At 46.1% G+C, this 24,862-nt stretch overlaps 1 protein-coding gene across 1 annotated transcript in view; it reads right to left on the bottom strand.

The window, feature by feature from the left end:
• Window positions 1-7,027: 7,027 nt before the first annotated feature.
• The window catches only part of SIN3B (SIN3 transcription regulator family member B), a 127,902-nt gene continuing 110,067 nt past the window's right edge, over window positions 7,028-24,862 (bottom strand). Inside the window, exons 18-21 of the mRNA XM_069216232.1 lie at window positions 22,407-22,499; window positions 17,630-17,724; window positions 16,138-16,342; window positions 7,028-8,646 (exon numbers count right to left, since the gene is read on the bottom strand). Of these exons, the coding sequence (XP_069072333.1) occupies window positions 8,419-8,646; window positions 16,138-16,342; window positions 17,630-17,724; window positions 22,407-22,499 (621 nt within the window). The 3' untranslated portion in view covers window positions 7,028-8,418. The remainder of the gene's footprint in view (window positions 8,647-16,137; window positions 16,343-17,629; window positions 17,725-22,406; window positions 22,500-24,862) is intronic.

Here is a 24,862-nt window from a genome sequence, read left to right as displayed (position 1 = left end):
TTTGACTCCGCACCCAAGGTATATAGTGTATGGTTGTTTGGCATAAGAGGATCGAGACTGGGTATTCCATCTCTATCGACCTTCACCGTGGGGGCTGCACGTCAATCTATAGCTGCAGTTGGACTGTGCTTTTGGTCCCTTCTATAGGTACATATATGCTGGGCTGTTATGGTATTATTTCTCGCTTGGGAAAACAGATTTGTCAGTGATTGGGGGAGTTTATGGGCAAGTGCCACTTGGGATAAGGCACCGGGTCTCACTCTTTCATCAAGTGCCAGAAGGCCCTTAACTAGGCTCTGGCTGGTAAATTTTAGCCCTATAAGATCTGTTGCTGATCCTACTCGTGTGTCTCTGTGCGGTAACTATGTCGTCCCTTATAATGGACCTGCACTTCTTTGTTCCCCTTATCCAATGGATTACTTTATTTTTGAGAGATTCTCCTTGCTCTAGTTGACCATTACTTAGCTTGGGGACATTTATCATATATATCGTAATCACTATGTCTAATCTGACTTTGGGGGGTATTTCTCAGAGAGCGTATAGGCCTTTTGTCTAAGAGTTCGTCCCTGTGCATCTCACAGTTGGCTCCCTTGTCCCAAATTTTATCGCATTTATTAGAAACGCCCGCTACAGAAGGTGCACTATCGCCCCCGTGAATGATCCGAGTTACCATTCCAGCCCTTTGACCCCTACACCTCTTTGTCATGGATGTCTCAGCTATTAGGATTGGTTTTGTCAGGGAGTTAGGGTCAGATTTTAATGTTATTGGCTGACAATAGGGATAAACGTAATAAAGAAATCTAACTGCTCCCCCGGGGAGGAGGGAGGGTTGCTTATGACTATCATGGAAATACCCCTACGAGAGAACTGGAGTTACAGGTAAGAAACAATACCTTCTCTCGTAGGGGATTTCCATGTATAGTCATAAGCGTAAAATAGAATACCAAGCCCATCCCATAACCTGCAGAGGCGCAGATAGAGTAATCCGTGAATATGTTCTCAGGCAAAAAGGTTTCTAAGAGAAGCCTGACCTACTTGAGCATCTGCCCTAGCATCAGAATCTAGGCAATAATGTTTAGTAAAGGTGTGAACCGATCTCCAAGTCGCAGCTTTACAAATTTCCGCTAATGGAACATTCCGCAGTAGAGCAGTGGTAGCCACTTTGCCTCTGGTGGAATGGGCTTTAGGTTTACCCTGTAAGGTTTTCTTAGCTAGTTGATAACATAATAAAATACAGGAGACTATCCAGCTCGCTATTGATTGCTTGGAGGTGGCTAAGCCAGTACGTACAGATCCGTAATTAACAAACAGTTGTGGAGTTCTCCGTAAAGGACTAGTCTTATCTAGATAAAATTTCAATACTCTCTTAACATCTAGAGAATGAAGAGCCCTCTCAGCTGGGGTGGAAGGGTTTGGAAAGAATGTGGGTAAGGAAATCGACTGGTTAATGTGGAAGTCTGATATGACCTTAGGTAGAAATTTTGGATGTGTTTGTAGGACTACTTTGGAAGAATTAAATATTGTGTAGGGCTCGTGTGCACAGAGGGCCTGTATTTTGCTGACCCTTCGTGTTGAAGTGATCGCTACTAGAAAGGCCGTCTTCCAAGTGAGGTGTTGGAGGGATGCCTTGTGTATGGGTTCAAATGGGTGTTGCATTAGATGTGAAAGGACCACAGTAAGTTCCCATGGTGGTGAAGGGCGTCTAATTGGAGGAAAGACCTTCTTTGACCCCTCTAAAAAAATCTTTTATTACTGGAATTCTGAAGAAAGAGGTTTGCGAAGGAGTCTTCCTATAAGCAGTTAAGGCTGCCAAATGGACTTTTATGGAAGAAAGCTGCAGGCCCGACCGTGCCAATTGCAACAAGTAAGGGAAAATTACATCTTCTTTGCAAGATGTAGGATCTATCCCTTTAGAGGAACACCAGATGCAGAATCTTTTCCACTTGAAGGAGTACGCTGAACGAGTAGACGGCCTCTTCGCCTCCTTTAAAATGTCCATACAATCCTGTGGCAGGTTTAGGAGACCATACTGGACAAGCTCAGGAGCCATGTCGCCAAATTCAATGATGAGAGATTGGGATGCCTCATTTGTCCGCCTAACTTCGTCAGGAGGTCCGGTCTGCAGGGTAGCCTGAGATGGGGCTGGAGTGATCTCTGAAGGAGATCCGGGTACCACCACTGTCTCGGCCACTCTGGTGCAATGAGGATCATTGTGGCTGATGTCATCGACAGTTTGAGGAGGACTGCTGGGATCAGCGGAATCGGTTGAAAGGCGTAAATAAATTTGTTGGACCAGTCTATCCACAGAGCATTACCCAGCGATTCTGGGTGGTAAAACCTGGCGGCGAAGTCGTGGCATTTCCTGTTTTCTTCTGTGGCAAATAGGTCGATAGAAGGTGTGCCCCACAACCGGAAAATGTCTCGAGTGATTTCTTCGTTGAGCACCCACTCGTGGTTCTCTTCTAGAACTCTGCTGAGGGCATCCGCTTGCATTTTCTGAACCCCTGGATGATGGGTTGCCACTATGTTCAATTTCCTGGTTAGGAGCCAGTGCCATATTGTCTGGGATTCCTGAGATAGGATTCTGGATCTGGTGCCCCACTGTTTTTTCAGATAGAACATAGTGGTGGTATTGTCTGTCTGCACCAGCAAGTTGTCGGCTGTGATGGAGGGTAGAAACGCCTTGAGAGCTAGGTGTACCGCTCGTAGCTCTAGGAGATTGATGTGGTATAATGATTCCTTCTGTGTCCATCGACCTTGTATTTGAAGGTGATCCATATGAGCTCCCCATCCGAGGAGAGAGGCATCTGTCACAATAGTCTGCGTTGGAAGCTGTGCCCGGAATGGCATCCCCTTTAGTAGATTGGTTGGAGAGCACCACCAAGTCACAGATCTGATCACATGGGTGGATAGGCGAATTCGATCTTCCCAGCTCCCTGACAACTGATTCCATTGGCCCTCCAGGCATTCCTGAAGTGGACGCATGTGGAGGCGAGCGTTGGGTGTCAGAGAAATGCACGATGCCATGGATCCGAGAAGTGAGGAGAATGTCCGCACTGTTGGGTGACGCATTGATCGGAGATCCCGACACTTCCGGAGAATAGATAAGCGTTGTTCCTCCGAAGGACACACTTTTGCCTGTAGTGTGTCTATGGTAGCTCCTAAGTAATGTAACCTCTGGATAGGCACTGTCGTTGACTTTTGAAAGTTGATATGAAGACCTAGTTGGTACAGAAGGTCGCAGGTCATCTGGAAATGCCGTTTTGCTTCTGCATAAGTGGACGCTTTGATTAACCAGTCGTCGAGATACGGGTATATGAAGATTCGCTTTCTCCAGAGGTGAGCTGCCACCACCGCCATGCACTTGGACAAGGTTCTGGGTGCAGACTTGAGATCAAATGGTAGGACCGTGTATTGGAAGTGATCTTGACCTACCAGAAACCTCAGGAATTTCCGATGTTTCTTCGCAGTGGGGATGTGGAAATACGCATTGTGTAGATCCACTGAGCAAAGCCAGTCTCCTTGCTGAATCTGAGGATATATCTGGTGTAAGTATAGCATCCTGAACTTTTCCTTTCGGATCCATTTGTTGGCCACTTTGAGGTCTAGAATGGGCCTGAATTCATTCTTGTCCTTTTTTGGGGTGAGAAAGTATTTTGAATAAACACCCTTCCCCTGTTGGCTGAGGGGAACCAATTCCACTGCTCTCTTTTCGAGGAGGATGGAAACTTCCGCCTTTAGGAGATCGAGGTGTGCAATCAAGGGTATTGGCGAGATAGCGGGAGGTGGTGTGGAAAATCTGAGACAATATCCATTCTGTACAATGTCTAAGACCCAAGCGTCTGTTGTAATTTTTTGCCACTCTACCAGGCAATTGGTGACGCTTCCCTCCCACCCCCCACCGGAGTGGTTAACGAAGCTGGGGGAAGGAAATTCTCAGGGCTTTGAGGTGGTAGGCTGTCGGGTGCTCTGAGTGGACTGATGGGCTGATCGTCCCCTCTGTACCTTACGCTGGTGCTGGTAGGGCCGCTGGTACTGCTGGTGAGGCCTCGTAGGGGCCCATTGAGGGGCTTGAACCCTCTGCGTGGTATAGCGGCAATGGAAAGGATGGAAGCACCTGCTCTTTAGGTTTGTCCAATCCTACTGCCTTTCATGTGTCCACCTCTGCTTTCATCCTTGCCATTTCATCATCTGCTTGTGAGCCGAATAATGTGGATCCTGAAAATGGCAGATTCAAAATTCTTTGCTGCGCATCGGGTTTCAATGACGTGAGCCGCAGCCAGGAATGTCTTCTCAGCGTCACACCATGGCAGTAAGAATGTGCTGAAAGCAGATGCGTCTGCTGCCGCGCTTATAATTTGGTTGGAGACCATAGCGCCTTCTTTAGCTACTTCTAAAAAGTCCTCTCTGTGATCTCTTGGGAGATGTTCTGCGAACTGCAAGATGGAGTCCCACAAAGATCTATTCATACCTGCCCAAAAGGGATGTGGCGCTTGCCGTTTTCATAGATGACTCAGCCGAACCACAGACTTTACGGCGTGTCGAGTCCAAATGCTTACTCTCCTTATCTGGACTAGAGGCGGAAGATGGAGAAGTTGTGTGAGCCTTGTGAGCCGCCAAGATAACTACTGAGTCCGGTGGTGGATCAGAGCACAAAAAGACCGGATCTTGCTCCGTAGGGCGATACTTCTTCTGCAGCCTGGACGGTGCAGGTCTTGTCCTTGCTGGTGTTAGGAAAACCTCCTTAGCGGGCTCCAAGAGGCCAGGCACTAGGGGTAGTAATGGTCTGGCAGCTGAACGCTGTTGTAGGGTTTCGAAGATGACAGATGTAGATGGCGTAGGGGTGACCATCTGTATATTTAGTTTCTACGCACCTCGGACCTGTACCTCATGGAAGGTGTTAATGTCATCCACCGGTGAGGACCGAGGAGGAGGAGAGTCCGACAAAGTAGGTGAGTAGTCTCTGGTTGAAGACCAGGATTCCCTCTCATGTTCCCTTGAACTTGATCTGCGGTGCGATCTTGATCGGGATGAGTCATGGTCATGGCGTGAACGGTGGTGCGATGTAGAGCGCGGTCTAGACTGTATATTAACCGGTACTTGAGGTGCCGGAAGCGGTGCTGGTTGTGGCAACTCTTGGCCCGTTGGCTGTGGTGACGTTGCTGGTAGATCTGGAGGAGGAGACCTATGCGGAGAAGGACGAGAAGAAGGTTTCTGATGAGGAATAAATTCTCCGCCTCTTGTGGCTCCTCGACGTCAATGGACTCATCGACGCTGTGTGGGGTGTCGACCCATGACGTCTACGTCGACGCCGATCTGCTCCTCGGCGTCGTGCGCCTTGGGGTCTTAGACGTCGTACGGTGCCTTGACGTCGACTGGTACCGATGTCGTTTTCACTCTGAATAGAGTATCTCAGACCTCCCACAACCACCAGAGGCTGAGGTATGAGCCCTGGTGGAAGACTGACCTTCCCCTCGCTCAGAGGTCCCACTGGTTCCTTGGCGTCTTCTCCGCTCTCCCTTGAAGGCGAATTTTCTCTCTGTCACGTAAAGTGCGTCTGGAGAATGTCTTGCAGATGTTGCAGGGAGGCAGGAATGTGTGATGAGGGAAGACAAATAATACAGACCTCATGAGGGTCTGTTTTGACCTTCTTTCTGCCACATTTTGGGCACTTGTCAAACAAGGAAGGCATTTTGAGTAAAACAGCCTTAAACTTCTGTCAGAAAATTTCAAAATCTAGTAGAGGAAAACAAAAAAAAACAAAGTATCATTGGGCCGACCTCCATGCCGTCTGTAACCTAGGCCTCACGACGACACCAGCTGCCACTCATACTCTGCTTTCAGGAGAAATTAGACCCTTTGGCAGTGGAGAGACAGACACTTTGTCCATAACAGGTTGTACTGCTCAGTGTCAGAGGCACCAAGCATCTTTGATGCAGCAGACCCGCTCGACACCGAAGAGGAGGAATACAGTGAGCCATCCCATCTCTGGGCCATCAACCCTACCCCAAGATCACTGGATGAGACACCTCGGAGCAAAAGGAGGCAGTTCCCGAGGAGGAGGAGGTTACTGAATACACCTTATCTACCTCAGTCCACTTCAGACCTCGTACTAAGTTCACACCCAGGCGTGAGAGTGCGGTCAACACTCACACTTCCACCCTGACTACTAAAACACATAAGCTGCATGATCTAAAGGCTGAGGACTGCCTCCTCGGGGACGGGTGTTGAGCCCTATGTGCGAGCCTTTGGCAAGTAACAGGAATTCTGTCTTGGTAGGGTTCAGCTTCAGGTGGGCGCTGCACAACAAGTTCTGGATGATGTGCAAGTAGTATTGGAGATCTGAGGTAGTGAATGAATCAATCAGGCACTTGTAAAGCACAGCTTATCACCCGTGGGGTCTCAAGGCACAGAGGATATTTTCTAGTAGAGCTGTGCAGAATTACTATATTGGTGAGTCTTAATACGGTTATCTGTGAGTAGTACTCCAGCAGCTCCATGTAAAGGTTGAAGATGACGGACAGTATGGAATCCTAAGGGACTCCACAGATGTTAGGGATGTTTGTGAACTGAAGGGGACCCTGTGAACAAACTGGTGCTGGTTAGAAAGGCAGAAGGTGAACAAATCAATGGCATTGCTGGTGAATCCTATTTGAGACTCCGAGGTGTGATGGTCTGCTGTGTCAATGGCAACTGAGAGATCGAGCAAAATCAAGAGTTAGTGTTTTTTTTTATTTTTTTTAACAAGTGCTCAAGAAAGCATAGTTTACGCTATATAAGGTAACTGTGTCCATGCTGCTGACATCTGAAGCCACACTGGTAGTCATGCAAGAGACGGCAAGCACTGATAATATCCTGTAGTTGAACATAACCCGGTTTTTCAAGTGGGTGAGGGACGGGCTGGTAGTTTGCAAGGTCATTCGGGTCTACTGTAGGTTTCTTTATGAATGGGAGGATCTGGCCTGGATTAATTAACTTAATCATCACTCAGTGTTAGAATGAAAAAGAGATAAGCTTACAACTTTCTCAATAGTTAATGTGTGCATTTATTTTTCAATACATTATAAAAAAAATAATAAAAAACACCAATAGAGTTAACCCTGTCTCAGCGTCACTGTACATTTTTATCATTTGAATAATTACTCTTTTCCCACAAAATCACCATAAATTCATACAGGCAAGACTTTCATCCACAAATTCACTGTAATCAAGTCACAGTTCCTCTGTGGCGTTCACTCTCCTCCCAATGAATTTTACCTCAAGCCACTGAAAGGAAAGTTGAAATGCCAAATACTGCTCCGATGTAGTGAACTGGACTTTGACGAGACATATATATTGGAGTCACATGACTCCTGTGCGTTTATGCCCAACTTGTGCACATACCACTCATCACACAATTTCCTACACGTTCCAATGGTAGCTCAACGCTCGCAGATTACGTGTGTAGCTGCAAACCTACATGTAAACAAAGAAAGAAGGATACCACCATCGATGCTTCCTTAGCCTTTTAACATTTTCTGGAACCCCCAAATGTCTACCACCAGTTCTAGATAATGCTGCATTATTTACCACCATGCCACCAGGCCCTGAATAGTAACCATACCCGAGCCACGATAAGCCAAGAAAAGACCATACTGTGCACCGACTGCACTCCTCTCAGATGAATCAGACTGGCCACACAGCATCTGCAGGAGGATGCTTTGGAGGAAGCAACACTTCTTGGTACGTGCCCATATCACCTTAAAGCTTACTTTAGAAATGGCTTCAAATGGATGGATACAATTTGAGCAACTTGACAAGCTGAGAACTATCACGCTGGAGTTTCAACAAATTCAATAAATGCACGGATCCACTGTTCAAAAAATATATGTTAACAAATGCAGAGCAGCAAATTGGACAAAGTTTATAACTTTGCCCAAATGGCGCAAATTAAATCAACTTAAGTGCATGGTCTGGCTGTGCCTCGGTCCGTTCAGATTATTATTATTGTTTTTATCTCCGTCTCCAGAATGGCGTGCAGTGAATCAGAACGCTCCAAAGCCCTTCTCTACTGAGGCGCAACTGGAGAGGTAACTGCACCATTGCCGACCACAAACAACCGCAATGTCTATCCAAGTACTTGCAATCCATGTGCAAAACGGTTTCCACCTCAGCCATGCCCTGCACCAGGGCATGGATTCACCAGCTTTGTCTATATATAGCAGATCTGGCACCAATGGACATTAGTTGTAGCCAGAATATTAATTTAAAAAAACCTCAACCAATGGTAAGTAAAATGTAGTCACAAACATTAATACATACATTGGCATTCCCATTGCTAAGTTGCTTAATGACGTTGCTGCGTTGACAAAGCTCTGAACTTCGCGTCCTTTGTCTGCGGTATGGCTGTCCTCGCACAAGTCTCTGGCAATGATTCAGTTAGGGAGAATCGGGCCGATGGTACTGTACTCTGTATCTGTTCACCATTACCCCGTGTATGTTCATGGTCTTGCAGCTCGTTTTACATGGCACCAAGTCCTCATCATCCTCCCCCATAAGCCAGTCCTGAACCATCTCTGCTGCCTCCCCAGTCACATTCTCTTCCAGCCACCGGCTGTGCCATTCTTCAAACTGTTGATGGTGCTGCAACAATACCTGGGGCTGCACCTAATGCAACAAAAACAAACAAAAAAACATGAATCTCAAAAGCAGGTCTCTGGCATTCCAATGATACACTTTGCTCTCCCAGACATGCGCTTTTTCAGAATGAAATGACTTCCTGCCTCAGACACATCGGTACCTAAGAAAATCAGCCTGAGAGGGACGTGCAATGAGAGGCTTGTGTCCTCCCTCGGGTGCTAGTCGAGGATTTCTTCTCGTCCCACTACCCCGCCATTACACATACCCTGATGGAAAGCAGCCACTTCCTTTCACAGCAAGGCAACTCCGTCTTACCGTGGTATTTTAAAAAGTTTAACCAACTTTCTCAGTCTCAGAGATTAAGGATGCCATCTCTAAATCGTGGCTCCAGTAATATGGGAATTACAGAAACATGGACAAATATCTTCATTTTGTAAACGTGCAGCATCAACTCCTAGCCATTCGTGCTTGTCCTGAGACAATCATGTTCCTCCGTCACTAAACGTGCAACACAAAAAAGTATTGTAGTGAATCAACGTAATATTGAAATCAACAAATGTCTGTAAAGAAATTACCTTCTATACTGATCTGCCAGATGAATAATCCACCTACTTGCATGGTCTGACCCTCTAAAAATCCCCAGACGCTAGACCGGATATGGAAACTTGTCCATAGCTCTTTTCTGTTGGCAGGCAGCCCTAACTCCTTCTTGGCGCTGGGAGTGGGAATGGTATGTCACTGAACCCGTACAGGGCCACCCTGTCGCACACACTTCAGTTCTCTGTTCTTTCTCCCCTGCCCTTAGAGCAGGACTCTTCAAACTGGGGGCAGGCCGCCCCTCAGGGGGGCCTCAGGTGATCCCAAGGGGTCGCCTGGCTCTGCCCAAAAGAAGGATTATGCTGATTACAGTGCTTTGTTTTAAGCAGAAAAATAAGTGGCGGCAGTAAACTGCTCTGTAATGGGCCATCACTAACATGTTTTGTCATTTGTATCCTGGCTGTCAGGGGGAAGGGGCTCCAAATAGTCTTCAGAACCTCCATCTTCTTTTCCAATAATCACACTGTGGATAATATACACATTAGTAATGCTGGCTGACTAGAATAGTATGTTTGGCAATCAAGTGCAAGATTGCAGTTCAATTCTGTTACCGTTTTAAAAATGCAAACTCTAAATAAGTCTAGACAAATTTAAACATTGCCAGTTGTCAATTTAATAGGATAATTATGTAAAGTTGTAAAGGGGGGGGGTGAAGATTTTTTTTTCTCTGAGGAGGGCGCCACAATTAAAAGTTCAAGGACCACTGCCTTAGAGGCTGAGGAGAGACACAAATGACCATATTGAGGTGAAACAACCTAATTTAGAACCTTAGTAAATATGACCATCCTTTAGAACAGGGAAGCGGGTGGGATCGCTGAATAATCTCAAGACTCATTAAGTATCCACCTAAAAAATTATTATCAAAAGGTAATTAACTTTTTTTTTTTTGGATGGATACTTCTAGCTGCACATTTCTCACGTTTTGAACACATTCAAAAAGCAGCATCCCCTTTTCCCCAAGCTGTCATCTCTGAAGGGGTGGTCAAATAAGGAAATCCCTCAGCACTGAATGCGCGAAATGGCCATCATTTTTCCCTTCCGGGTTGAAGCAATGATGCTTAACAAGCGTGAAGAGATGCCAGAGTCGCCACATGACCAATGTCTGCTACAGGGACCTCTCTCCAACAAGGGCTGATATTCTAAGACTTTACTGGAATGTGCATGGATCCTCTCAGGTGGCTCATTTTTGGCAAGAGCATAGCACGATTTGATCAACAAAACGATCCAGCATGTCTAGGACCTTTTCTGGATCAACTTGTCCTTTTTGCTACCTGCATTACAAAATGGTGATCTTCAGACACGATCTTTATCCAATGCCCTCCTGAGGCCCAGCAATGTATACGTTCGTACCTGGTAAGGTGGAGGAAGGGAAAAGTGTGGGAAGCATAAGGAATAGTCTCAATTGGAAAGAGACACCAAATTATGTAGGATGACCTGTAGAGCGACCCTAAGAGTTTGAATCTTCCAGACACGTCTTGCCGAGGCAATAGACACAAGAAAATCCACCTTAAATGTAAACAAATGCCACTGCCAACTATGAAAGGGTTCAAAAGGAGCCCACATGAAAAAAGGCAAAAAGAAATCCAGATTCCATTGAGGCATCACAAATTGTATTGGTGAAAATATGTGTGAGCCTTTTCAAAAGTCTGCACTCAATCAGAGAATTGAACATGGAGGGCTGATCTGGTAAACGAATAAATGCCAAGACTTAACCCTTGACAGTGCCTATCGCACTGCCTTATTGGATCAGTGACGGAGCAAAACACAGGACCTATGGCAGATGTGCCTTCATCAGGTCCCTGGTCTCACTGCCCTTCTTTTGCCCCTGCCCCTGAATTGGCCGAGCAGCTGCTTGCCTGGCCGGCTGGGAGGACTGGCGCTGACAAAAGAAAAGGCCAAAACTTTCAAAACTTCCTACAGTCCTGGGCCATGAATTGCGGTGGAAGCAATTTGGCAGTGGCTCTTCTGGCCGTAAACCTTCCAAAGGCAGAGTCAGCCTGCGTTCCAGTTAGGTGAGCCCCATAAAAAAAAAAAAAAAAAAAAAGAAATCATCATACCAGGGAAGCTTGCCAGCATATCAGAAAACCTGGCTGATGGGAGCCTTGCACATCTCCTCAAGGCTTTGGAGGAGCTTATTGCCCCGGCCACAGTCTGTGTCCAGGCCTTCTGCGATAATTTGCTGAGGAATTCTGACTATCCCTCACCCTCTGAGCAAAATGATCCATTAAACCTGGAGTCATCAGGTTATCATATCCCACAGGGCCTGGGTACCGTTGATGACATGTTGCATTCATTGAACAGAGACAAACTGCTGGTCAAGAAATCCTTCTTGTAGGCAGCCGTAACTTCTTGGATTGGCTGCCGGACAGATCTGTGAGAAATGCACCTAAATTCTGCTTCGTGCAAGATGATGTCTGCACCACCAGACTCTCAGGAGAAAGATTGGGCAGATTGGAGAACACGGCCTCCTGGGGTGGATCTACTGCCTGGCAATTAGCTGATTGATAGCTGTGGCTAAGGTGGGCTTGTAACATGTTGCTTTGATAGGGTCAAGCAATGCCTTATTAAAAAAACAAAAAGATGTTCTGAAGTTGCCAAAGAGGCCTGTAAGGATTCAGTCAGGATACTGGACCGGATCTCCACTCTGTGCAGGAGAAGCTCCTTCACCTCTGCTGTCTTCCGTAAAACAGAAGTGAAAGACAATCTCTGTTGGAGCTGAACCAACGGCACAGTCCATCTCCGCCTGAAGAGAGCTGCCCCGTCTGCTGGCATTCTGCAAGGCTAGATACTCTGCAGGGTCCGAAGACTTAGGAGGAAGCTAATTTGGTGACTCACTGCTGTCGTCCTCATAAGTTACTGGGTCAGACAATTGGATACGATCAGTGTCTGATCCGAAGATGACATGACATTGGCCAAGGGTGTGAAAACTGTTTGAATCTGTCTTCACCGGCTAGTCACCAGCCCTTCCTAGACCGCTTTAAAATAGTTTTGGTATTTGAGTGTTGGTTATCTGTCCTGTCAAAGCTCTGGTGCCAGTGGTGTAGTGACAGGTATCATAATGGTGCAGAAGGTGGGGTAATGGCAAAGGCCCCAACATTGGTACCAGAGGCATTCCCTGAGGGGGTACTCTGAGGTCGAATGGCAAAGAGGGCAGGGTTGCTGGCAGAAATCCAAACAGAGCCTCAAAATCACTCCTGGGGCCCAAAAGTGCACCAGGGAGACCACACCCGGGCAGAATAAAGCAATGATGGCACTGAGGAATTGAGTTGGGTCAGCCCAAGGCGCTGGAAACTCTGTACATATTGGCATGGGCACCAGTGCTGTACACTAAAGAGATAGAAGAACCAGAGCAGGGAGATGACCAACCTTGAGATATGTTGAGGGATATAGTTGTCCCATATCAGTCTTCTCTTCTTCTCCTTCAAGGTCCTAGATGACAGAGAAGCGCAACTATGAAGCAGGCCGTGTCCTCTGCCGGTGTGGAGCCTGAGCCCACATCTTTTCCACAACTTGGATGCATGCTTCGATCTCAGGCACCTCAGGCTGACCTTGTGGGGTTTAGAAATGCACGTCCGCCCACTGCAAGTGTGGTAACTCTTGAAGCGCAAAGCTTGTGGGGGAAAGCATTCCCTGCACTTCAGTTTTCTCACTCATTTCAATGTGAATTAGGAGCTGCTGTCTGATTTTTCAGGTATCAACATTCTTTTTTCCCCTCAAACAATTAGACAGCAGCTCCTAATTCACATTGAAATTAGTGAAAAGTAGGGAACCGACATCAGTGTGCCTTTGTGGCGCTACGTGGCTTTAGTGACTGCACACTTGCATTGCTTCCTGCCACGAGATAGAGCCGGCAACCATCCAGGAAGCGTTTCTGGAGTCTTGAGACAGAGGAAACCTTAATGCCTTACTGTCTATTGATGGATAGGTTTTCAATAGAGAAGAAATCCCCATTCGGGCCCTATGCCTCACATGGTTTAAAAACTACTTTGCTGATGACCTTTACAGGGAAAGCATTTACTGTTCTGCTGCACATTCTTTGTCAAGATCCTAAGACATAGAGGGATGGCTTCTTTATTTTCTAGATGAGACCTCTTATAAGTCAGGCGGGAGTGATCCCCCTGCCGCTTTTTTCAATGTACAATAGCTTAAAGAATTGCAGGGATCTAAATATATATTGTCATACAAAGATGCATCTACATTTTTCATGAAAGGAAACCAAAGCAGCACAACAAATATAAGAGACAGACTGCACACCAACGAGCACAGTGTGCTGCATGGCTCTCATTGCAACATTTGCCTCTTGCACATTTGTTCCGACAACTTACAGTAAACCCATGGCCATTGGGTTCTTAACTCTGTGTTTGGAGATGATCTTTGGGTTATCAGTTCAGGTCAAGGAAAAGGATTCCTTAGCAAATGGGAGAAGTGTGCTGATAAGATTATCTGTGCAGGCTGTACAAGGCTGGCCGTCTGTTTAACCAATCTATCCTCACCAGTCTGCTGGCTACTGCAGTTTCCAGCCATTATTAACAGGTGTAAGTTATCACTCTCAGGAATGCAAGATCTGAGTGGACTTAACCTGTGACTTGAACTTTAGAATAAAGAGATACTTTATCGATCTCCTTGGCGTGTTTATTAAGGAGCCAGAAAGCCATAACTGTAGATGGGATGGCTGAGCCGCTTATATCAATGGTATTCAAATCCACCGTACTGACTAAGGGTCTGGTTTAGGGCTTGGCAGGGCAGGAGCCTAATGTGACAGACAGAGCTTCGCAGGTTGGTGGGGCAGGCAAAAAGGAGAGGGGGGAAAAAGCCAACCTGAGACGCCGGCCGCAAACTGACACCGTAAGTCTTTTAAGTGCAGAACCATAACATCTTAAGATAAGTATTCATAATGTTTTTGGACTTTCAATCATATTAAATTCATCTGGCAAATAAAGTTCTTGTTGTGGGGGAATTGATTCAGGTGAACTCTGCAGCACCCCTCACGTTTCGCGGACTGCGCAGCTTCTCTGCAACCGCAGTTCTGCAGTCTTTGGTAACAGAACATGTCAATCTTTGATACTCGTTTATTTGGAGCCAGGTTTCTTCTGGTCAAAATTGGGAACTAAGCTAATTAACAAACCGGCTCAGTGCAAACAGAAATTGGGAGTGGGGTGAACATGTCAGAGTGGGATGAGGGTCTGTTTCTCTGGAATGCATCCCGTTTCATGCCCAATATTTACATTAAGAAACCTCAACATACATCAATTGCTCTATCAAATCCTATTAATAGCACGCGTCGCTTGAGGTTTATTGCTGGATTTCATTTGAATGATGTGACGTTGCTGGTGCGGTGGATCTTGCATAATATGCAGTATCTAGTCTTGACAACCGCAGGATTCCAGCTGCGGGAAGACTGACACCCCAAGGCAGATGCCTCTCGTTTGGGGGCAGAAAAGCTGGGGGCCAACTTTTGGCATCCACGTTCCTCAAGGGAAATTCCATGGAGCTGAAAATGTGGAATTAGAGCCACTTTCGAGGAAACAGAACATCTGACAAGGGTGACAACTAGAGTTGTATATTCGAATTAAGGCACAGGAGAGGCACACCCTATGGCTTGTCGCACCTCGTGCACAAAGAACCCCGAGCAGCCAAGGCAGAGTTAAAAACGGGGCAACTACAATTCTCGTTTAAAAAATAAAAAAAAAAGCTCCTGCAGGAAAAAATAAACAACGGCAATTATAAGACATAAATGCGTGATGAAATTTTTATTTGAGGAGCGTGATATTTTTGCACCAGGTGAAGAAAAATCCAGAAAAAAATTGACATCTGAAAGACAAGCTTCACAAATCAGCATGTCTGAAATGACTGCTGGGTCCAGAGAACCTCCTGTCATAGCGGGGGGGGGGGAGGGAAGACGGAAGTTTGTTGCGGAACGATCAGTTTGGTAATGGAGTGTTGAATGTCAAAGGGAGAACAGAGGCCGACGTAACTTTTTTTTTTTTTTAAATAAAAGAATGTTAATTATACTGTAAAAATACTCTGCGTGTTCCTTTCTGGAAGGGGCTTGTCCAGCATCAGATCGCGCCACTCAAAGCTGTTCTACACTTGGCGGCCATGTTATTTTTGATACATCACACCCATATACTGCAAAATCCTACCTGGCTTCCAATAATATCTAGAACAGTGGTTCCCAACCTGTGGGCCGGGGACACCTGGGGGTCCGCGAAGCCTCCTCAGGGGGTCCGCGGCTGCTTAAACAATGTAATAATATTAGGTCCCAGCTATCAGTAATGACTCCTTGGGGGTCCCCGTGTTCCAATAATGATTCAGTGGGGGTCCCCGGGCTCCAGTATTGATAAAATGGGGGTCCACAGAAGTAAAAAGGTTGGGAACCACTGATCTAGAACGTTATTCAGGCTCTGCCTTACAAAGCCATACTTCACAACTTGCCTCCTCTCTTAGTTGATCCACCCTCCAGAGCTGGCTCTCCACAGATGGCACGAGAAGCTTAAGCATAAACACCCAACCACTAAAAGCTACAGGGGAGATCACTTTGCACAAATTCATCATTTATTGACTGCTGAAGCTTTTACCTGATCCCAGATCAAATGAGGGGCTACCAATGGATAAGCTATCACGAAGAACCTTGTATAACAGAAACTTTAAATCCTCTTAACTGAATTCGCTTTTAAAAACAAAATGATGTCAGAGGTATGATGCCCTTTAGAAGCGAGAGCTTCACTGCGGCAAGCATCACACAGCCATGAAACCCTTTCCTCCTCAATCATGTGACCCCCTTCCTCCTCAATCATGTGACCCCCTTCCTCCTCAATCATGTGACCCCCTTCCTCCTCAATCATGTGACCCCCCCCCCTTCCTCCTCAATCACGCTACTGAGTGTGCAATGGACATGTCGAGCGCTGGCCTCTTGTGTACCTGTTTGGCCCGGGGCAGAGCCCCGCATCTGTACATATAATCCTCAGAATTCATGATGAACATCATCTTGTGGGTGTTGAGCTTGAAGCGGCAGTCCATGTTGCATGCACTCTCTACACCAATCAGCCTCTTCCAGGAGCTCTTGACTTCCTTCTTCATCGCTCGCACTTGCCTGCACTGCCACTTCCGGAACTTGTTTATATTCCTTTAGAGAAGAATCAAAAACATTTTCAGCGAATGAGACCATAGCAGAAGCCTTTGATGATAAATCATGAAAACAGTACCAAACAGGAATATATTTGTTGGTTCAAATATTTTCTGGTACTTTCTCCCTACTCTTGAGCAGAGTTTTGGTGCATTACTGGGGTCATTAACATAAGTGTACAGAAGATATAGGTTTATCTCCTATTGGCATATGTATAGCACAGTATGGCATCAAGGCGCCTACCACGTAATTCTGACGGAGGATCACACACAACTCAGAATCATCTACTGATTATATATATTTCAGGTACTGTGTCGTGGTCAGTCTAAACGTTCTGTAGACCAGCTTTATAAATTGGTTTTTGGGAAGTTTGGGCGAAGACTTTACTGTTTGCTTGCACATTTTAAAAGGTTAGTAACAAACCAGCTGCCAGTGACTGAACTATAGGAATGGCACTGAAGTCTCTGCTTTTCTACACCTAATCAAATGCAAATAAAAGCAGTATTTCCCCCAGTCACGATTTTGGGTGCACATACCCCAGTCTATTGTGAAGCAGTTGTGTCTACATAATATGTCTATAAGTTAGAACCCAACAATTTAGAGATGTAGCGTTGCCTATGAAGTTGTTAGAAAAACTGCAAGGTTACAGATTAATGGTGGCTGTCAACAGGTACCTCTTCAGACCGCCAACCAACAAACTTTTTACTCAAAGAAATTACTCTTCGTTTTAGTGTTTTGCATATAGTGACGAGTTGCAGAGCAAGAAAAAGCCATGTATAGAGCAATATTCAGAGGACACCAAAGCATGAGCATGGGGATAACCACAACACAGCAACAATAGCAGTCTGTTGCAATACTGTCCATCAAAGCGGGCCTTTCCTAATCATTAATGACCAGTAATAAGTGGGAACCCGAGAACTCTGTTCCGACAAATATATTCCACGTCTTCGGTCACCAGCAGTTGCTCTATACCAGTGGTTCCCAACCTGTGGTCTGGGGAACCTGTGGGGGACCGCAAAGCCTACTCAGTGGGTCCGCGACTGCTTAGAAAATTAAATAATATTAGCATATTAGATCTCAAGCTTTCAGTTGTGACTAAGTGGGGTGGAGTGGGAGGGGGGGTCTCCGGATTCCAATAATGATTCAGTGGGGGTTCCTGGGTTCCAGTAATGATAAAGTGGGGGTCCACAGAAGTCCAAAGGTTGGGAACCACTGCTCTACACAGACTGTTCCATTCACCCAGGTTGTCTGTCCCAAAAATATGAAAAGATGACTGTTGTATGTTACCTCTGTAAAAAGACCGGTTTGAATAGAAAACGCTCGTTTTGGTTGTTCTGCGCCCCTTCTGCCCCGACAAACTGATCCATGTAGTTGGACAAGTTCTAGATAAAAGAAACAAAGCATTACAATGTTGTTATAGATTCTCTCTTGAAAAGCCAGACCACCTCACATTTCAAAGCTGCACATTTACCTGTCTCTTGTGGTTTCTTTCTGAAACTTACATCACGCCAAAATGTAGTGCTGTGATATGCCCCAAATGAGACTCATACATTATATCTAATGCCTCTTCAAAATAGGCCCAAGATGAGTCAATACTAGAGATCAGGTGAAGGAGAACTGTTTCAACTAATTTGGTTTTCAAAGGTTACCCTGGAGAGAGTCTCTAGCGTTCACGAGGAAGGGGTGCTTCCCAAGGGCAACCTTTGACTCAATGGGTTGTATTCATGCACCACTGTGCACATAATTAAGAGATGGGGCGGAGGGGGTGTCTGGAAACCTGCAGACCAGGTCGGAGATGGAGAGTGAGGGCAAAAACTATTACTTATTGCAGACCAGGTGCACATACCAGTCAGGAGAAGCCAAGAAACAACATCAAACAAACCCCGTCAGCATGCACAAGCCACCCATCTGAGTCTGTCTCCAGGGAACTGAAGCCCAGAGTACAATCCTCATTAGAGATCTAAAGACCAGTCACTAGGGGTAGAGAGACTGGACATGACCAAGTAGTAACCCAGGATTAAGCCACCATACCATACATTTATGTTCTATAGGGCTGATATTGGTTGCAGGTCAAAATATCATATAAAGAAATTTCGTCTGACAAACTATCGGGTTCTGAACATGGCTCACACAAATATCCTCCCTTTGGGTGTAGGTTTTGTATGCTTAGCTCTAGTGACACAATATTTTGCATATGAAATTTATGTCAAAGCAGTGCTTTAGATGGGCAGGTACTATCCGGCACTGAGTACCTGTACTTCTTTAATTTGAAAGGGACAGTGCCAGCACTTCTCAACACTGCTGCAATATATCTAGTGGGAGAGTACCGGCACTTCTCAGCACTGCTGCAATATATCTAGAGGGAGAGCACCGGCACTTCTCAGCACTGCTGCAATATATCTAGTGGGAGAGTGCCAGCACTTCTCAGGAGCAAACACATACTCTAAATCGTGAGTACCTGCACTTCTATAGTTCCATTTAAAGCCCTGTCAAACAATATTCTGGTACCACTCTGATATGCAAACCATGCTGAGGGGAGGACCACAAACACCATGTAGGCTGCAATAGTACAAGGGTCACAGAGCGTCTGACTACACATACTATGGCAGACACCCTTTCACCCACACACAAACACCAGGGGCAAAATCACTGGGAACCCATCCACCCTGGCACTGTTGGCAGAAAAACCATCACCCCATACAGTCACCAGATACCCAATGACCACCTTTATCCTACCAGTCATCACAGTAAACCAGGCACATCAAGATGCCAGTTGCGAGATGCCAGTCCTCACAGAATGCCAGTTACAAATGGCCGAGATAATATACCTTACCTTACCTCACCAGTCACCCTTATCAAACCATCCATCCATCCATCCACCCACCCACCCACCCACCCACCCCTCAACCATCCCTCCATTACCAGTGGCCAGATATGCAGTCACCACAGGATACCAATAACTTAACCCTCCATACATACCAAACCAGTCACCAGAGGTTAGCCCCTCATACCACCAAGGACACCAGGCGTCTCTGTGGTCTTAACAAAAAGTGGAAAAATAGAGCCCCTTTTTGACATTCATAGCAATATTCTAAGTTGTGAAAGCTAAAGGTGCGTCTTCCAACTACAAATGTACACCCTGCACACCAAGCATACAAGAATTTCAGTGGCTATCAACTCTGCCTGCATGATGGAACTATCAAAATTCAGTGTTATGATTTATAATTAAAAGTTACTTTTTTAATTATCTGTAGGAAGTTGGCTCTGTATGTGCTATTTCAAAGTAAGGAATAGCATGCACAGAGTCCAAGGGTTCCCCTTAGAGGTAAAATAGTGGTAAAAAGAGATAATACTAATGCTCTATTTTGTGGTAGTGTGGTCGAGCAGTAGGCTTATCCAAGGAGTAGTGTTAAGCATTTGTTGTACATACACATAGACAATAAATGAGGTACACACACTCAGACAAATCCAGCCAATAGGTTTTGTTATAGAAAAATATCTTTTCTTAGTTTATTTTAAGAACCACAGGTTCAAATTTAACATGTAATATCTTGTTTGAAAGGTATTGCAGGTAAGTACATTAGGAACTTTGAATCATTTCAATTGCATGTATACTTTTCAAGTTATTCACAAATAGCTATTTTAAAAGTGGACACTTAGTGCAATTTTCACAGTTCCTGGGGGAGGTAAGTTTTTGTTAGTTTTACCAGGTAAGTAAGACACTTACAGGGTTCAGTTCTTGGTCCAAGGTAGCCTACCGTTGGGGGTTCAGAGCAACCCCAAAGTTACCACACCAGCAGCTCAGGGCCGGTCAGGTGCAGAGTTCAAAGTGGTGCCCAAAACGCATAGGCTTCAATGGAGAGAAGGGGGTGCCCCGGTTCCAGTCTGCCAGCAGGTAAGTACCCGCGTCTTCGGAGGGCAGACCAGGGGGGTTTTGTAGGGCACCGGGGGGGACACAAGCCCACACAGAAATTTCACCCTCAGCGGCGCAGGGGCGGCCGGGTGCAGTGTTAGAACAAGCGTCGGGTTCGCAATGGAAGTCAATGAGAGATCAAGGGATCTCTTCAGCGCTGCAGGCAGGCAAGGGGGGGCTTCCTCGGGGAAACCTCCACTTGGGCAAGGGAGAGGGACTCCTGGGGGTCACTTCTGCAGTGAAAGTCCGGTCCTTCAGGTCCTGGGGGCTGCGGGTGCAGGGTCTTTTCCAGGCGTCGGGACTTAGGTTTCAGAGAGTCGCGGTCAGGGGAAGCCTCGGGATTCCCTCTGCAGGCGGCGCTGTGGGGGCTCAGGGGGGACAGGTTTTGGTACTCAGTCGTAGAGTAGTCCGGGGGTCCTCCCTGAGGTGTTGGTTCTCCACCAGCCGAGTCGGGGTCGCCGGGTGCAGTGTTGCAAGTCTCACGCTTCTTGCGGGGAGATTGCAGGGTTCTTTCAAGCTGCTCCTTTGGATAAAGTTGCAGTCTTTTTGGAGCAGGTCCGCTGTCCTCGGGGGTTTCTTGTCATCGTCGAAGCAGGGCAGTCCTCAGAGGATTCAGAGGTCGCTGGTCCCTTTGGAAGGCGTCGCTGGAGCAGAGTTCTTTGGAAGGCAGGAGACAGGCCGGTGAGTTTCTGGAGCCAAGGCAGTTGTTGTCTTCTGGTCTTCCTCTGCAGGGGTTTTCAGCTAGGCAGTCCTTCTTCTTCTTGTTGCAGGAATCTAATTTTCTAGGGTTCAGGGTAGCCCTTAAATACTAAATTTAAGGGCGTGTTTAGGTCTGGGGGGTTAGTAGCCAATGGCTACTAGCCCTGAGGGTGGGTACACCCTCGTTGTGCCTCCTCCCAAGGGGAGGGGGTCACAATCCTAACCCTATTGGGGGAATCCTCCATCTGCAAGATGGAGGATTTCTAAAAGTTAGAGTCACCTCAGCTCAGGACACCTTAGGGGCTGTCCTGACTGGCCAGTGACTCCTCCTTGTTATTCTCATTATTTTCTCCGGCCTTGCCGCCAAAAGTGGGGGCCGGGGCCGGAGGGGGCGGGCAACTCCACTAGCTGGAGTGTCCTGCGGTGCTGTGACAAAGGGGTGAGCCTTTGAGGCTCACCGCCAGGTGTTACAGCTCCTGCCTGGGGGAGGTGTTAGCATCTCCACCCAGTGCAGGCTTTGTTACTGGCCTCAGAGTGACAAAGGCACTCTCCCCATGGGGCCAGCAACATATCTCTAGTGTGGCAGGCTGCTGGAACTAGTCAGCCTACACAGACAGTCGGTTAAGTTTCAGGGGGCACCTCTAAGGTGCCCTCTGGGGTGTATTTTGCAATAAAATGTACACTGGCATCAGTGTGCATTTATTGTGCTGAGAAGTTTGATACCAAACTTCCCAGTTTTCAGTGTAGCCATTATGGTGCTGTGGAGTTCGTGCAAAACAGACTCCCAGACCATATACTTCTTATGGCTACCCTGCACTTACAATGTCTAAGGTTTTGCTTAGACACTGTAGGGGCACAGTGCTCATGCACTGGTACCCTCACCTATGGTATAGTGCACCCTGCCTTAGGGCTGTAAGGCCTGCTACAGGGGTGTCTTACCTATACTGCATAGGCAGTGAGAGGCTGGCATGGCACCCTGAGGGGAGTGCCATGTCGACTTACTCATTTTGTTCTCACCAGCACACACAAGCTGGTAAGCAGTGTGTCTGTGCTGGGTGAGGGGTCTCTAGGGTGGCATAATACATGCTGCAGCCCTTAGAGACCTTCCCTGGCATCAGGGCCCTTGGTACCAGAGGTACCAGTTACAAGGGACTTATCTGGGTGCCAGGGTGTGCCAATTGTGGAATCAAAAGTACAGGTTAGGGAAAGAACACTGGTGCTGGGGCCTGGTTAGCAGGCCTCAGCACACTTTCAATTCAAAACATAGCATCAGCAAAGGCAAAAAGTCAGGGGGTAACCATGCCAAGGAGGCATTTCCTTACATTAGCCTAGTAAAGTTTTCGATCTGCAAGATGGGTGCCATGCAGTGGCGCATTAAGGGCATGGACAATTAGAAAATGGGTTTAGCACAGAACTTTTGAAGAAGGGGTAAAGAGTTTATCTGGCTCGTACCTGGACTTCTACTGGATCTTCCATTTGGGTCTCTTCAGTATCCAGCAGTTCGATTGTCATGATCACATCCCCATTCCTTTGCAAGAACATGATCTGCAAAGACAATGCAAGTACCGGTGAGATGGCTTAGTGACTTAACAGCTTGCTGCTGAGATCTGTGTCCATCCTCCTAGGTAACAGGTTTGAATCCAGCCAGGAACCACAAACGTTCATCTTTCAGAGTTCTATACCTACAGTACAATTATATGGGATGTTGGCAGTGCAACGAAATGGCAACTCATCAGTAGCAAGCCCTATGTAAAAATAGAAAGCTAATATTGTTACCAGAATTTAAGGTGCTGGTAAGGGGCACAACACAGAGTTGACAGCACTAACTTAAGTTAACAATACAGCCAATTATGAAATGGATTTTCAATACAATTACAAGCTAGGGCTATGATCACAATTATAACCACTTTTCTCGTTAAATATTTCTGGTTTTCGCTAGAGTCTTTTAATTAGCCCCATAAAATGTTGATGAAAAGAAAGTGATGTAAAGTAAGAGGGAGGGAAAAACGAGAAGAAAATTGTGTTGGTGGGAGAAACAGAACACAAATGATGCACTTTTAATGCTAAGATGGTGAGGCTCTCACCTGGCCTTTGATATCTACCTGAGCATGAAGTTAAAAGTGATAAACTAGTTGAGTCACGCAACTACTTATAGTTATATAATGTAAATTATTTAAAAATATTCAGATACAAATGTTATGTATGTAAAGGGTGAAACTAATAAATACGTAAAAGTAAAACTAGTGGATTAAACATATATGCAGAAAAAGTTTTGGATTCCCAGTGAACTGCTAAAGAGGCAAGGACGTTCAGGGCGCGGCCTCTTCTTCTTATCACTTGAGGGGGGTACCAAACACCTATTGTCAGCGGACCAAGAACTTACACTGAGCTTAAAGCACACCCACTTACTACTGGTTTGCTTTGTCACTCCTCTGTTTACTTCTTATTCGATGGCTTACCTTGTCTACTTTGTGTAGGACCCTTCCTTAGAGCATAGTCTCTTTGCTTGTATCCTTCCACTGCTTGCTTTTAGGGAACTACTTTTTTTTTAAAGTTTTTGCTTACACCCTCAATGGAGTGCATGTGTTTTCCAGCTGTGTCCCTAGTGTGCTTCTCTCCCCCTTCTGCTCCATGTTGCTCCTCATTCATGTGCTTCTCTCCTCCCCCTTGATGCTCTCTCTCTCTCATCTGTGTGCTTCTCTCCTCCCACTCCCCGTGCTCAGAATTGCTCTCACTCATGTGCTTCAGGTTTGTTCTCCCCTCTTGTGCCTCCCCCACCGATCCTCTGAGCTTTCCAGCTAAAAAGAATCTTTCAAGTATTTTCTGGCAACTCAGAGCCGTAAATAAAATCGAATGGCGCATACGCCATTCTGCTTGGTTGTAAAGCATCCCAAAAGACCTCAGCTGGTACTTGCCAAGATTTATCGAGGTTGCCCAGGTGTGGATACTGCACTGTAGTTGGGGTTTTTGTCTCTGAAGCCAACAATCTAACCACTACTCCACATATCCCCTTATTCTATGAAGTATGTAGTGTTCAACAATTAAACCAGGACTCCACAATTCTGACAACAATGTAATATATTCTGGGTCTGACAATTAAACCAGTACTCCACACATCCTTCTCAATCATCAGACATATTTGGCGTTTGAAAGGCAAACACTTCATCTGCTTCCTTATCTATGGTACAGCACATCCCAGGTGTGATAAACCATTAACCTACACACCTGCCTCAATAATGAGACCCATAGAGGGCACTTATAACCCACATCACGTCTGCCAATGCATGCAAGTTGGACTGTGGATGGATTAGAAGGCTCTTCTATTTCATTCTCTTACAGATAATGCTTGGGATTGTTAAGCATAAAATCTCAAGCAAGAGGGAATGTTTAAAAATTAAATGGATTTGCATTTAAGGCTTCCTACCTTAAGACTGATTCTGATGAATACTGAGCTCCCTCTGCAAAACCGCGGTCATTAAAATCACCCCTATCTAATTTTTGTACGCAGTCAAAGCGCTGAATGGTGCTACATGTGTCCAATGTGTCACACCAAGCCCTTTAATAGAGTGACTCGACTCCCCACCTTCCATCTCTGGATGTGTCCAGCCCAGCTGGTGTCAGAAAATTCAAAGAATGAAAGGGAAATGGGAAGGCGAGTAAGAGTCAGCAAAGGAACCAAAAGAATGTTCCAAACTTATGTGATATTTTCACCTAACAGATAACTCGTGGTGGTTAAAACCGGAAAAACTGTGAAAACCCAATCAAATTTTAAACTACACCAATGCAAACCCAGCTCTTCAAATTTCTGACACTAGACCATGAAAAAGGGTACTGAACGTGTTTCACTTGGGCCATTTACATCCAGTTGCCTTTGCACGGTGCCAGTATTGACACCCAAGACATAGTAG

This window comes from Pleurodeles waltl, chromosome 12 (assembly GCF_031143425.1).
Source record: "Pleurodeles waltl isolate 20211129_DDA chromosome 12, aPleWal1.hap1.20221129, whole genome shotgun sequence".
Taxonomy (NCBI): Eukaryota; Metazoa; Chordata; class Amphibia; order Caudata; family Salamandridae; genus Pleurodeles; species Pleurodeles waltl.
The sequence above is the reverse complement of the archived record's forward strand: the minus strand, read 5'-3'. Positions and strand labels throughout refer to the sequence as shown.